Source organism: Sinocyclocheilus anshuiensis, unplaced genomic scaffold (assembly GCF_001515605.1).
Source record: "Sinocyclocheilus anshuiensis isolate Anshui unplaced genomic scaffold, SAMN03320099.WGS_v1.1 scaffold1451, whole genome shotgun sequence".
NCBI classification, from domain to species: Eukaryota; Metazoa; Chordata; class Actinopteri; order Cypriniformes; family Cyprinidae; genus Sinocyclocheilus; species Sinocyclocheilus anshuiensis.
The window spans coordinates 610,006-624,718 of record NW_015538060.1 but is presented as its reverse complement, the minus strand read 5'-3'; the positions used below and the strand labels follow the sequence as shown (position 1 = coordinate 624,718).

The window sequence follows — 14,713 nt, the reverse complement described above, 5'->3', positions numbered from 1 at the left end:
ATATATATATATATATATATATATATATGGATCTTAAAATATTTATATTAAATTGAAAAAAGGGTGATAAAATATTTATTATTTAATATCTCCAATATTATTTATTTATTCAGTAACTTGTAAAACCATCATAAAACATTTTGGTTTGTGCTTTTTTCCATTTTTATTAATTATTTCCCCCATTTTCTACAGTATTTAGCTTGGAGTTATTTTATTTCAGTTTTATTTCTAGTAATTTTACAACTTCAACTTATTTTATTTCAGTTAGTTGCCAAGGCAGTATTTCTCATTTAAATTTTAATCTGATTAAGTTTTCTAATATTTATTATTTATATTCATATTTGATGTACAATTTTATATGTTTTATTTCAGCTTCATTTCAATGAATTCAATTTTTACAGTCACTGCAAAATGTTTTAATGGAAAGTGTTCTGGTGTGGCTGAAATTAAGGTGCCGTTTATTTGCAAGTGGGGGAAGAAAACAGAAAAGTGCGGAACATTACAGTTAATTATTTTTCTGTAAAACCTCAAATGTGTTTTTCAATTTGTGAACACTTCTTTTTCTTCTTTTACTTTTATATTTTTGAATGTTTATACAAAATTATATGCAGATTTAATACTTTAGGGCTGTCAGTAGAATACAATACTTTATCCAATGTTTCCAACTTCAGACAGTCTTTAGAAAGCAGAATGACTTTGTATGATGTGTTGAAAATGGTTAAATGCATATAATACATTCATATCTTCATTTTGACATCTCTATTTTGTTGCATCATTTTTTTTTTTTAAATAGACCTAACAATATTTATGACACCCGTGCAGTTAATAAATTGTTTCTTATAAATCGTTTCTTCAGTGATCAGATTTATGCTGTTTGTTATTTTCTATCTGTGATTTTTAGCATGTAGATCTACTCGTATGGTTCCTTCAGGTGTAAACAGATGAACAATAATTAATCTGAAGGTCAGGTGGACGTGGCTAGGAATTGTTAAAGCTCATTTGTTTAGAGATAATAATGACCCCGCCCCCTGCTGTCAATCACACACAAAACCACACCCACCAGCTACAGCTGCATCGATGAATGATTCTTCATCACTCTTTATACCTGCTATAAACCATACGAGTACTAAAACTCAAACAGAAGATAACAAACATCATACATTTCCTTGAAAATGTGGCACACTGTAAAACGGTTTAGTTTACAAAACACAATAATATTACTGACTCCAACTCAGAACTGAAGCAGTATTATCCTCGTGTTATCTCCTTGATTTCAACACTTGAATGTGGTGAAATAATATCTGTATAACTGCTATCCAATAATATAACTGGAGCTTCTTATAAACGGATCACCTATAAGCAGTTGTGTGGAGTTTGATACTTAATTTTAGAGTTGTGTGTTCATTCAATAATAAACCCTAAATTCATGAAGAATGTTATTGTTCAAAATACAAGCAGGTTGTCCTAAGTATTTTTGGGGTCAGGGACCTCATGAGGCCACAAGAGGGTGCTAGAGGCTCTGAGAACAAAAAAAAATGAGTGGCAAAATATGCTACAGTACAGGGATGTCAAACTTAATCCCCTGAAATGCTTAGAAACACGCAGCGTTACTCTGTGTTGACGTCATTTTAACTGAAACAGGAAGACAGGGCGGGACACATCAAGCAGCCCCGCCCCTTTTAAAAATAGCCAATAGCGTTCGTTTATATCACAGCTTGTGCTAGAGCCGTTGAGCTCCGTAAAGCCGCTTTTGACAGGGTATGCCAGCCACAATCTCATCCATATTGCTATAAAATATAGCATTCTGTGTAGAATTCAAATAGCTCCGATACATTTTGTGGTCTGCGCCGACTCGCGCATGTGATCCGCTCCGTGCTATCGTGTCTCTGCAGAGTGTGTGTGCGGTGCGGTGGTTAGCGTGACACAGAGCCAAACCAGACTTCTTTTTTTCCCTCAATGCAAAGCATTTTTACACTGTATGAATCGTTCCCTGTCCCCTATATAGTGCACTACGTGCCATTCACTGTACAGAAAATACTAATTCTGTGAACAAGTGACCGATTTCAGCCGCGGCTTCAGCGTCTATTTTATAGCGTAGGGGGCGGGCGCTTCGGATTCTAGAGAGCATTTGATTGGACAGAAAGTTTGATGAGAAGCTGAAGTACGATGTGATGTCAAAAAAATCGTTGAGCCGTTTCGGCGGAAGTGACGAACTGCAAGCTTTGAATGCTTATATCTTCTAAATGCGAATTTTGTCACTGTTTTGGAGCACACTGCCTTATAGATAACCTTAAGACTAACATATTGATACTAGTAACACTCAAAAAACTTTGTTGATTTCATGGGGACTTTAAGGTATGAATTCAAAGTATTTAACAATCATATTTAATGCAATAACATTGATACTATACTGAAATGTTTTTTCTACCAATTGCGAGTTTACATCTCACAATTCTAACATTTTTCTCAGAATTGTGAGACATAACCTTGCAATTGCGAGTTATAAAGTCAGTATTGCAAGATATAGTCAGAATTTCAGAAATCTCAGAATTGTGAGATATAAACTCGCAGTTGCGAGTTATTAATTCCAATTCTGAGAGAAAAAAAATATGTTTTCTTACAATTGAAAGTTTATATCACACACTTCTGAGAAAAAAAAGTCGCCAATACCTTTTTTAATTTTTTTATTCAGTGGTGGAAGCGGGCTTCCATATAGATCCTCCCATGTTAATGCTGAAATCCATCACAAAATACAACTTTGTGACAGACACAGTGATGAAGTGTGTGTTTGCAGTACACAAGCCACGGTTAAGACAGCTGACTCCACTGTGAGGATTGTGGGTAGTAGCAGTGAGAGTGCTTGGTTTGGAGCACGCTTTGGAATTTAAAAAAAAAAAGTTTTTCCTTTCGCTTTAATAACAGAAACAGAAATAAGCAGTGGCGGCTCGTGGGTTTTAAAATAGAGGAGGCACTTTTTTACCAACGGAGGCACGAGAGCTCAGCGCTCGCTCGGCCTCCCCCTACCCTTCTATATCACCTAGCGGTTGTAATTACATCAGCAGATTCGGCACATTCGCGATAGAAAAGCGGCGCTTTCACGTTATGATATTACAACTGAAATTACAAACAAAAAAATACACATTCTGAGACATGAACTGAAATGAATTGTGAATTTTATTAACATTAAATCGTCCTCCTCCCATTTTCACCTCAAAATTATGGGGAAGCTGTGCCTCCCCCGACGAGCCGCCACTGGAAATAAGGTCAACTTTGTGGGCGCTGACTGCGGTCAGCGCAAAGTTTGTGCGCTAGTATGGAGTTAGACGGTGATTTTTCACGTTTGACTCTTGGACACGGTTGCAAGTGCATGCCGGAGGCTTCCATGTCAATTGAGGATGTATTGATTGCGATCAGCGAACAGGTTGGTGGTTAAAATATCAAATCAGCCTCAAGAATGAACATAGCGTTTGTTATATTTCTCAAAGAGGTTTCAATGGTTGACGAATTGTTAGAGAAAGGTTTGGTTGTAAATAATATCTTTTTACAGGTATTGCCTTTGTCGAATCCTTCTAAGAAAGTTGTACTTTAAAATGTACCCCCGTTTATAAAAGAAGGAATCCTGAAAGAAATTCTTGAACGATATGGAAAATTGACCGCTCCGATTAAGATGATTCCACTAGGATTTAAAAATCCGAACTTCAAACATGTCATGTCTTTCCGACGTTTTACCTACATGATACCGAACTCACAACACGACCCTCTTAATCTGGTGCTGAAAGTAGCAGTGGAGGGGAAAGATTATACGATCTTTGTCAGCTCAGGTCAAATGCGGTGCTTTTTGTGCAGTGAGCATGGACATGTTAGACAGACATGTCCAAAACAAAATTATATTGCTGATTTAACAGGCTCGCAAACTATTCAGGAAAACACTGTTCAAGAAAACAATACGGTCGTTCGTGAAGTAATTGCTGAAGAGACTGAAAATAATATAGGAGAAGAAAATAAGCGTAGTAGTGAAACAAACAACTTAAACGTTGACATTGATCAGCCAGCAGATGGCGTTAAAGGTCAGAGTGCCAGTGCTGTAGAAATGCAAAATGAAAGAACAGAAGTACAAGAAACACATTTCCGATCTAAAAGTAGAGAGGATGAACTTACTTTGATGGAGTGTGTAGAGACAAATGATAAAAGTGAGAACAAATCAGATGACGAAGTCAATTAAAGTTGTAGTCAGTTCACAGTTAGCTCTGGTGTCGCGAGATCTGACAGTGAGTCAGACAATGAATGTGAAAGTATAGAGAGTTTCTTTGAAGTTGGAGACAATGATTCTCTAATAGGGACATCAGAATTGAGTGGATGTGAAGCGAAATACTACTCGGCGATACAGATTAGCACCTTTCTTGATGAAACTAAAGGGGTGCGGAATCCACAAATTGATTTGTTTTTTCCAGATTTGAGGAAATTTTTGGCTTCCTGTAGGGATGTTATGATAAATGCTACAGTTGAGGAGTTTAGCAGACAAAAACGATACCGTCTCAAAAAAATAATCACTAAAGTAAAGAAGATGATCCACCAGGAAAAGAGTAAAATTTAATTGATTCGGTAGAGGAACAGTTTTTGTTTTGATCGCTGTATTACAGTAATATTTTATGACATCCTTACAAATTGGATCATTAAATTTAAATGGATGTTGTAATAAAGAAAAGAGAAGTGCTCTCATCAAATTTTTAGCTTTTAAAAAGGCTAGTGTGATATTCTTGCAAGAAACTCACACAGATATATATATCCAGGCAGAATGGCTTAATGAATGGAAAGGGAAGAAGTTTCTTAGCCATGGTTCTAGTATAAGTGCTGGAGTAGCTGTTCTCATATCGGAAAGTGTCCAGGGGAACGCTTCCAATATGATAGAAATTATTCCTGGAAGAATGCAGCGAGTAGATATTATTTTACAAAATGTGTCCTTTTCCCTTATCAATGTATATGCTCCCAACATTGGATATGAACGAGTTTTATTTTTTAAGAAGTTACAGGAAGCTATGAATAATATTTCTCGTGAAAATTGTATTATTGTGGCTGGAGATTTTAATTGCACTCTTTGATCATACAGTCGATAGGAATCATGATGAACCTCATCTTAATTCAGTAGAAGCTCTCAGGAAGGTAATACTTTTCCATTCGCTTGTAGATGTGTGGAGAGAATCCTTTCCAAAAAGTAGGCAATATACATGGCTGAAAATGAATTCAAATATAATATCAGGGGCTAGATTAGACAGAATATATGTTCAGAAGGGTAGAAGAGAACGATTTTTTGATATTAATTTTGAATTAATCCTACACCAATTTCTGATCATTATTATGTTTCTGTTATGGTTACAACATCAAGTACTATTTACAAATCTTATTGGCATTTTAATAACAACTTGCTGCAAGATTGTACATTTGTACATTTATTTCCTTTCTTTTGGAGAGCTTGGAGAGAGAGAAAGACAGAGTTTAAGTCCCTAAGTCAATGGTGGGACATTGGGAAAATTCAGATTCAGTCGTTTTGTCAACAGTATGTAAAAAACAATGCAAAAGAAATCCAGAAGAAAATTGAACAGCTGGAAAAAGAAATAATGGGATTGAATAGCTCCATAAGTGAGAGAGATGGAACTAGTGGAGATTTGCTTGAACAATATAACTTTCTTTTAAAAAATTTGCATGAAGAAAGAGATCAAGGAACAAAAGTACAAGCAAGATTTACTCAACTTAATAATTTGGATTCTTCAACATCTTTCTTTTTTGCATTGGAAAGAAAAGTTCGAGAAAAGAAGCTGATTACTCATCTTAAACTATCTGATGGAAGAGAGACAACAGAAAAGAGAGAAATTGTTTCACAAGTTTTGTCTTTTTATGAAGAACTCTATAGTGCTCAACCTTGTGATTCTGAGGCAATAGATTTTTTTCTCAGTGGAATTCCAAAATTGAGTGCAGATGAGAAGATACAACTGGAAAAAGAAGAATTGAGCACAGCGGCTAAACCACAATCTTCTGGACGATCTCCGGGGTTAGATGGACTGACCTCTGATTTTTATCAAACTTTTTGGTAATTGATTGGACCAGATTTACATGCTGTGTTTCTTGAATGTGAAAAATCAAAAATTCTTCCTCTCAGTTGCAGAAGAGCCATAATAACGTTATTGCCGAAGAAAGGAGAGTTAGGATTCTTGGAGCCGTTTTAGGGGGGCGTGGCAGAGTCTTAACTTTGATAAAGAATATCTCTTTGGTTTTGAGACTTTAGTCTTTGCAACTTCAGGGATCTTATCTATGCACAATCAGCTTGTAACACTCCAAAGAGAAAGGAAAACTTGAAATCGCATCATATGACCCCTTTAAGATTTCTTCTGGTAATGTTTTTAAGATCACTAAATAATTACATATTTGTCCGATTTCCAAAAGTAGGTTTGTTTTTATCCATTTTTTAATGTGGCTCAATAAAATCCAATATATTAGCCGCCGTAGGTAAATAACGAGAAAAAAGTGCAAAACTATATGCACTACAATCTAGTTTGTAATTTTGACATTACTGTAAATTAAAATAATACCAGTTTGCAATATAAAGCAGCATAACAGACTGCTTTTGTACAGCTGATATAACAAAGTGAATGGCACTAGAAGCTTCACACTTTCAAGCTACAAATTGCCACCTCGCTCTCACTTTAAAAGGTGCTGTATGTAATTAGTTTGACTGTACTAAAGCATACAAATACCATATGTTTGCAGGTATTTAGGAAACATGCTAAGTTCACATAATTGTTTCTTCGAAAAACAATGCTACAGCCAGTTATTCTACTTTGAAATGTTTGTTCCGTGTCAGGATGTCTGTTTTTGTTTTGGTCTGTGTGACTCCGCCCACTGCCAATTTACCCAATAGTATTTCAACACCCTGGGTTGCCAATTGGCGGAAAACACAGCGTATTGCAGCAAAGGAAGCCAGCAAACGAACAGGGTCAGAGGTCGCTGATTCTAACCGACCTACAAATCTGGCAGCCCTTGTGAGCGTCGAGTCTGAGGAGGAGGGGGCGGGAGAAACAATGCTCCAATATTTTGAATTTGGACCGCAGTACCCAATTCGACCACTAGCTGTCAATATTAACTACTGCACCTTTAAAAATAAGGTGGATAAGCTATGAGGTTTAATAATTTTAAATGGTGAGCAAAAACTTTTTTTATATTTACTTTGTTCATAACTGTGAATTTTATCAGGATGTCTGATCAGTGAGTTTAAGGGGCTTGGTGATTGTATCTTGCAGGTCTGTGGGCTGTGGTCAACAATGCTGGTATCTCCACATTCGGTGAGGTGGAGTTCACATCCATGGACACATACAAGCAGGTTTCAGAGGTCAACCTGTGGGGCACCATCAGAGTAACCAAAGCCTTCCTGCCTCTCATCCGCAGGGCTAAAGGTAAAGTAATGAACACACTCCATGCAGTCCAAGTGTGTCTTCCTGCTGTCAACCTACTTTGAGAATGTTTCAGGCCTTTTGGTTTTGATGAACTTTCGGGTGTAGATAATATGTAATTTGGCTGAGTTTAACTCAAAAGTTCAGTTTGCAGACAAATGTTAATGTTTCTCTACAGTTTCCACATCTGTTAGTCTTTCACTGAATTAAAGGAATGTTTAGATCTGAATGGATCAGTGGTTAAAGCAGATGGACTTTGGAATGTGTTGCCTGACAAACACTTGTGACTTTCGTGATTCAGTGTTTTTATTTTAAGTGTTTGTATTTAATTTATTTTTATTTTTTGTTTGCACCATAGTATATGATTATAAGCTTAATTTCAAATTTTTGAAAAAAATATTTTTTTGTATTATCTATTTTTATTAATAGATGTTTTTCGGATTCAAAGGAATTTAATGAATTATATACAGTAAAAAATAAGCACAAAATTACATGCAATACAAATAAAAAGTATCTTTTTTTTATTTTACAAACTGTTTGTGTTCAACAGTACTCAACAGTTTAATTAGTTTGAAAATTGTTAATGTTATATGTTATTTATAAACCTCACAATATATATGCGATATTAGGGGTGTAACGGTACACAAACATGATGGTTCGGTACATACCTCGGTTTTGACGTCACGGTTCGGTAAAGCAGGGGGAAAACTAAACATTTGTTATTTTTATTTTATTTTAATTTTTTTATTAAACAGTGGTTTACTGAACAAATTGCTCTTTCTTTAAATAAATTCAGTTATAATTAAAATTTTCTTAGGGAAAATCTACCTTGGCTTACGCTCTAAAGTTTAGAGCTCACTATAGTTTAGAATCTAAACTATAGTGAGCCCTTTTACATTAGGCCTACTATAACTAACAGTTAACAACAGAGCCCAAACTTAAATTGAATTACTTTTTTTTCTTTTTTTTTAATATAACAAGCAGCACTCGACTTTAGAAAATGTATGCAAACATGTAAATTGCACAGAATGCAGTTTTTAAATTAACTTCCAAATTATAAAAATTAAATGATATAAAAATGATAAAAATTCTACTTGTTGTTGAAATATATTCATTTACACAGTGCCTCTCATAACTCGTTTCATAACAGATTTATTTAAACATTAAACAATTAAGACATCACTAACAGGTAAAGTAAAATATGAGTATATTGTCTAATATTTCGCAAAATGCTCTTCTCTGCACTTCATTTATAGCGCACTAACGAGCTGTGGATCTGATCTAAAGCGGCAAGCGATCTTATCTAAAGCGGCATTTATTGTTTGAATTTCCTAAAAAAAGGACATATTTTTAAAGATGAGACTTTGTTTCTTATCAAAAGTAAATATATAAAACTGGAAGTTTCCAATGAAGTTCCACTCGTTAAAACTGCTGTATTTGTTCGGTACACATGCATACCGAACGAAAGACCCGTACCGAAAATCTTCGGTACAAATACGCGTACCATTACACTAGGGCTGAACGATTTTGGAAAATAATCTAACTGCGATTTTTTTTTTTTACAAATATTGCGATTTAATATGCAATTATTTTTTAAAGCTCTTTATGTTCTGTATTATTCAACAAAGACAAGCTGTAAATCATGGTATAGTATGACGTGACTACTGTCTGTTAACTTTAGACCAGTGGTTCTCAAACTTTTTTGGTCGTGCCCCCCTTTAAACCTATAAAAAAATCTGCCCCCTCCCCTTTCCCGAATAGCCATCGCACCTTAGACTACCAAATAATTTCACTAAATATTATGAAAAATGTATGCCATACACCAATCGATCTTCAAGTCGAACACACCTCTTTACTCTCGCGTGTCACGTGACCGAGTGTAATCACAGCCTCTGCGATTGAAAAATGTTGTTTTTTCATATCGCGATATTATCGCAAATGCAATTAATCGTTCAGCCCTACTTTACACCCCTAATATACAGTATATATATATTTATTTATTTATCTCACCATCATCCAGTCCATCTGGGATTACATGAAGAAACAGAAAAAAACTGAGGCAGACTAAATCCAGAAGAACTGATGCCATAATTGGTAGCCCTACCTGCGTTATAACAACCTCCTTTTTCATGGCAAAACATCAACATTTGTCAGGCCGCCACAGACACACCCTTCAATGAAAACTCAAGATCTTTGGCATTTACCATCACAAAGGGCTTTAGATTACACGGACCAAACTGTGTGTTGATCTGATTAAATCTCTTGGAGGAGTTCATTAAAATACTCCTGAAAGTGGCAAAACGACAACATTTGCTGAGAAAATTCAAAATAACCGACTTCCTGTTGGTTTTCAGATTTTGCTCCAAGCGACTTTTTTGTAGGTATTTGTGTGTTACATGCATCTACCGAATTTCGTACATGTACATGAAACGTAGCTCGAGGGGCACTTTGTTGAAAGTGTATAGGTGGTGCTATCGAGCCATTTTGCCACACCCACTTCTGAAACCCATATCAGACGTAAATTTTCACCACTTCTGGCGTGTGTAAAAATTTTTATGAGTTTGAGCATGTTTTGGTCGAGTGCGATTAATTTTAGAGAATAATAAACTGAGCAATTCCAAGAGAGTCCTTGCACTGCGGTGCTCGGGCCCTAAATATATTCAAATAGAAAACAGAAATTTACATTTTTAATAATATTTGACTTTTTTTGGCTTTTGGTCACAGGTCGCGTGGTGAACATCACCAGCATGTATGGCAGAATGGGAAACGCTCTCCGATCCCCTTATTGTATATCCAAATACGGAGTGGAGGCTTTTTCTGACTGTCTCAGGTATGAAATGAAGGTTTGGGGCGTCAAAGTTTCCGTTGTTGAGCCCGGAAACTTTATCGTGGCCACAGGCATCCTGACACGTGACATAGTCACGACAACGGCAGAGAAGCTCTGGAAGGAGGCGCCCCCTGGTGTCCTGGAGGACTATGGGAAAGCTCACTTTGAGCAGTACATGGCTCTAATGCGCTCCTACTGCAACAGTGGCCAGCGAGAGATCGAGCCGGTTTTAGACGACATCACGGATGCCATCATGTCCAAACAGCCGTACACACGGTACAACCCCATGGAGCCGCACTGGTGGATTCGCATGCAAATAATGACCCACCTTCCTGCGGCCATCTCAGACAGACTCTACTTCTAATGAGATGCCGACTTCCAGTATATTTGTCACAGGGTGCATCAGTGAATTAATCTATGCCATATTGAACGTAATCAAATTAGTATACAATCTTTTAAATGAAAAGTAAAAAAAAAAACGAACTAGTATACAATCTTAATTTTGAAAAAAGAATCTTAAAGGAATATTCTAGGTAAAATATGTGTGATACCACAGGAAATAAGGTCAACATAAGACAAATCAACATTATTTTGTCCAAAATATTCCCTTAAAGGTATAGTTCACCCAAAAATGAATTTGCTGTTTATTTCCTCACCCTCAGGCCATCCAAGATGTAGGTGACTTTTTTGTATTCAGTAGAACAGTAAAGAAGATTTGTAGCCGAAACCTTGGTCCTTGGTGATTCATAAAATGCAAATCAGCAGCGGCCGTCACTTTGAGACTCAAAAAAGCATATACATGCAAGACAAAACTAATACCTGTGGCTCCTGACGATATATATTGAGGTCTTATGAAGCAAAATGATCGGTCTGTGCAAGAAACTGAACATTATTAATTTTATTACCTGTAATCCAGAGCCTCAGGCAAACGGTCTAGAGTGAGGTCCAGTTCGCGAGCGAATCATTCTTTTGAACTGGTTGTTTTTAGTGAACTGGATGAACCAATTCACCTGACTGAACCGTCTGAAACAGTTTGCAGCTCGAGCAGCATCGATCTACAAGTGACACTCACTCCGACTTGAAAGGAGTCAAAATACCGGCATATATGATCCTATGATGCTGGTTCTACAAACTCATTCAGCACTCCAGTTCCTCCAACAGTCACTGAACTGAGGAAACAGTTCGACTCGGACCGAGGACTGATGAGCCGCTGATATGCACATGCATGAACAGAGCACTTGAATGAAGGGGCCAAATGAACGTTTTTATGGTTTCTCATTGTTTATGTACAAAGGTGAGTTGATGAAGACTAGTTTATTCACTTTATATGCTTTAGACATGTAAAACATCCACATTTCACATCATTATTAGATGCTTTAATAATATAAGTTTCGTCATTGCGTGATTACATAAACTAGTGAATTGAACCAGTTCACTGAAACGAACAACCAGTCCAAAACCACCAGTTTGCTGAAAAGAATCAGATATTCCCTTTTGCCTGAGGCTCTGAATTACAGGTAATAATGTTTTAAATAACGTTCCGTTTCTTGCACAGACCGATTGTTTCGCTTCATAAGACCTCAATATATTGTCAGGAGCCACGGCTATTAATTTTGTGTAGCATGATATGCTTTCTGTAACTGTCAAAAGTGCCGCTAGCTGTTAACTTGCATTATATGAATCACCAAGGACCATGGTTTCAGCTATCTTCTTTACTGTTCTGAAGAAAAAAAAAATCTTGGATGGCCTAAGAGCGAGTAAATTAACAGCAAATTTTCATTTTTGGGTGAACTACCTTTGTTTAAATGTATGCACTATCATATTTTAGGCTCATTAATGGTTTTGGTATTTTGGAAATATGAACACTTTTCAGTATTTTGATTACGGATTATAGATTGATTTCTGCCTGAAGCCAGAAGCAGTGAAAAGCAGCATTATACGGCATGGCGCGTCCCGTCTGGCTGCTGATGTGGCAGATGTCTTAGTGTGGCTCTTTTCATTGAAAGGATGAAACCACAGATGAACAAAAGAGGACGCCTGTGGTTCTGTCACTGCTTTCTTAGGAGAAACAAAAAGAGTGAGGGTCTGAAAGGGTAATAAGGTCAACACGTATCCCTTATGAGCATTCCCTGTCTCTTCCAAGAATCTGAATTATTAAATTGAGGTATTATGGGATCACTCCCCATCCACTTCAACATAGAATTCGTGCTGAAACATTCTGAATGTTGAAATTAACAATGAATACATATGCAGCATCCCGATTTGCATACTTCTGTGCAATAAAATTATGTCCTTTGCTTTATTGTATGTAGACTGGCTGCGTTTAAAATAGCACACGGGCATACTATTCTTACTGTTGCTGCAGTATGTTGTATGTACTAACATTCAAACCTTTGGGGTTAGTATGGTAGGAGTCTCTTATGCTCACCAAGGCTGCATTTATTTGATCAAAAGTACAGTAATATTGCAAAATATTACAATTTAAAATACATGTAAATGTATTTTTAAATGCATTGCAATGCTGAATAAAGAAATCGTTCTAATTCTAATATGCTGATTTGCTGCTCAAGACACATTTAGCAATGTTGAAAACAGTTGCTTAATATATTTTTGTGGAAACTGATACGTTTTCATGATTCTTTGATGAATAAAAAGTAAAAAAAAAAGGCACTTATTTGAGGTTGAAATCTTTTGCAACATAAATCTTTTGTCAATTTAATGTGTTCGTGCTGAAAAAAAAAAGCATTAAAAAAATACTACTACTGACCCCAAACTTTTGAATGGCAGTATAGTTTGCACAGTGTGCAGATTTTATGAATGAGAGCTTAGTGCATGGACTTGTGTATCCCACAATTCAATGCACTCAACTTGCTTCGCTTGTTTGGTCTTGATTTTTCCACACACAAAAAAAAGTAACAACCATGAGGATTAAAACCTAGAAGCCACTGAATTAATCCTTTATTAATTTCATATTCTACAGTTAAAATGTGTAGAATAAAGCCTACTGTTTTGCTTACTCTCTGAAAAAGTACAAGCATACAATGTATACTGCACAGTAGTAAGATATAGTATTCAATTTTGAACATAGTCAGAATGCTAGAAATGACCACATTATAAAATTCCGAACCAGAACCCATTTAAATTTGCTTGCAAAAATCAGAGCATCTACATACATTTATTACTTTCTTTTTATTATAACTTTTTTATTTTGAAATTGAAGGTTTATACAATTAATAAACTGCTGTGGCAGTTTCGGCCTTGCATTACTTGCTTGAAAACTCAGAGAATTGTCACAAACCGTCTGCTACTCTTCCGTAGTGCAAGGGCTAATGGGCATTATTAGCCCAAACACCTCAGATATAGTATGACATTTGGAAACACTAGGATTTGGGATTCACAATGCTGATTTTACAAACTATATACAGTAGGATGGATTGCATGGGAACAGGAATGACATCAAATGTTGGCCACCAGAGGGAGCAGTTGAGCTGGCATCTGTAGCCATCAACCTCTTCTTCAACAGAAAAACACTAACAGTTTTATCAAATAGTGTACTGAATTATGTCTTCGCTCTCATACACATGATGTAATTGCCTAATAAGGACCGTGTGTTTGCATGGCTTTCTTGCTCGATTTCCTGTCGTGTATGTGAGTTTCTGGACATCCCGTAAGACTAGTTAAAGGGATAGTTCATCCAAAAATGAAAATTTGATGTTTATCTGCTTACCCCCAGGGCATCCAAGATGTAGGTGACTTTGTTTCTTCAGTAGAACACATATGATGATTTTTAACTAACCGTTGCAGTCTATCAGTTTTATAATGCATGGCAATGGTAACAAAATCTATGAGAGTAAAAAAAACATGCACAGACAAATCCAAATTAAACCCTGCGGCTCGTGACGACATATTGATGTCCTAAGACACGAAACGATCGGTTTGTGCCAGAAACCGAACAGTATTTATATCATTTTTTACCTCTAATACACCACTATGTCCAACTGTCTTTGGGTGCGCGCAGGCATCCGGTGCGTGAGGTGTGTACGCGCTCTGGCGTAGTTTACGCAAGCGCCGGAAGTGATCTCTCGCGCGTATACGTCACTCATTGTTATGAGTTTATACGTCAACTACACCAGAGCGGGTACACACCTCGCGCATCGGATGCCGTGCGCGCGCTCAAGGAAGTTGGACATTGCAGTGAATCAGAGGTAAAAAATTATATAAATACTGTTTGGTTTCTGGCACAAACCGATCGTTTCGTGTCTTAGGACATCAATGTGTCGTCACGAGCCGCAGGGTTTAATTTGGATTTGGCTGTGCATGTTTTTTTTACTCTCATAGATTTTGTTACCATTGCCATGCATTATACGACTCATAGACTGCAACGGTTGGACTTAAAAATCATCATATGTGTTCTACTGAAGAAACAAAGTCACCTACATGTTGG

General features: G+C 36.6%; 1 protein-coding gene across 1 annotated transcript in view; it reads left to right on the top strand.

Annotated features, from left to right (window-relative positions):
• Positions 1 to 10,783, top strand: part of LOC107683485 (D-beta-hydroxybutyrate dehydrogenase, mitochondrial-like) — a 13,993-nt gene extending 3,210 nt beyond the window's left edge. The window contains exons 4-5 of the mRNA XM_016479543.1: positions 7,293 to 7,445; positions 10,167 to 10,783. Coding sequence (XP_016335029.1) covers positions 7,293 to 7,445; positions 10,167 to 10,633 — 620 coding nt within the window. The 3' untranslated portion in view covers positions 10,634 to 10,783. The remainder of the gene's footprint in view (positions 1 to 7,292; positions 7,446 to 10,166) is intronic.
• Positions 10,784 to 14,713: the final 3,930 nt, after the last annotated feature.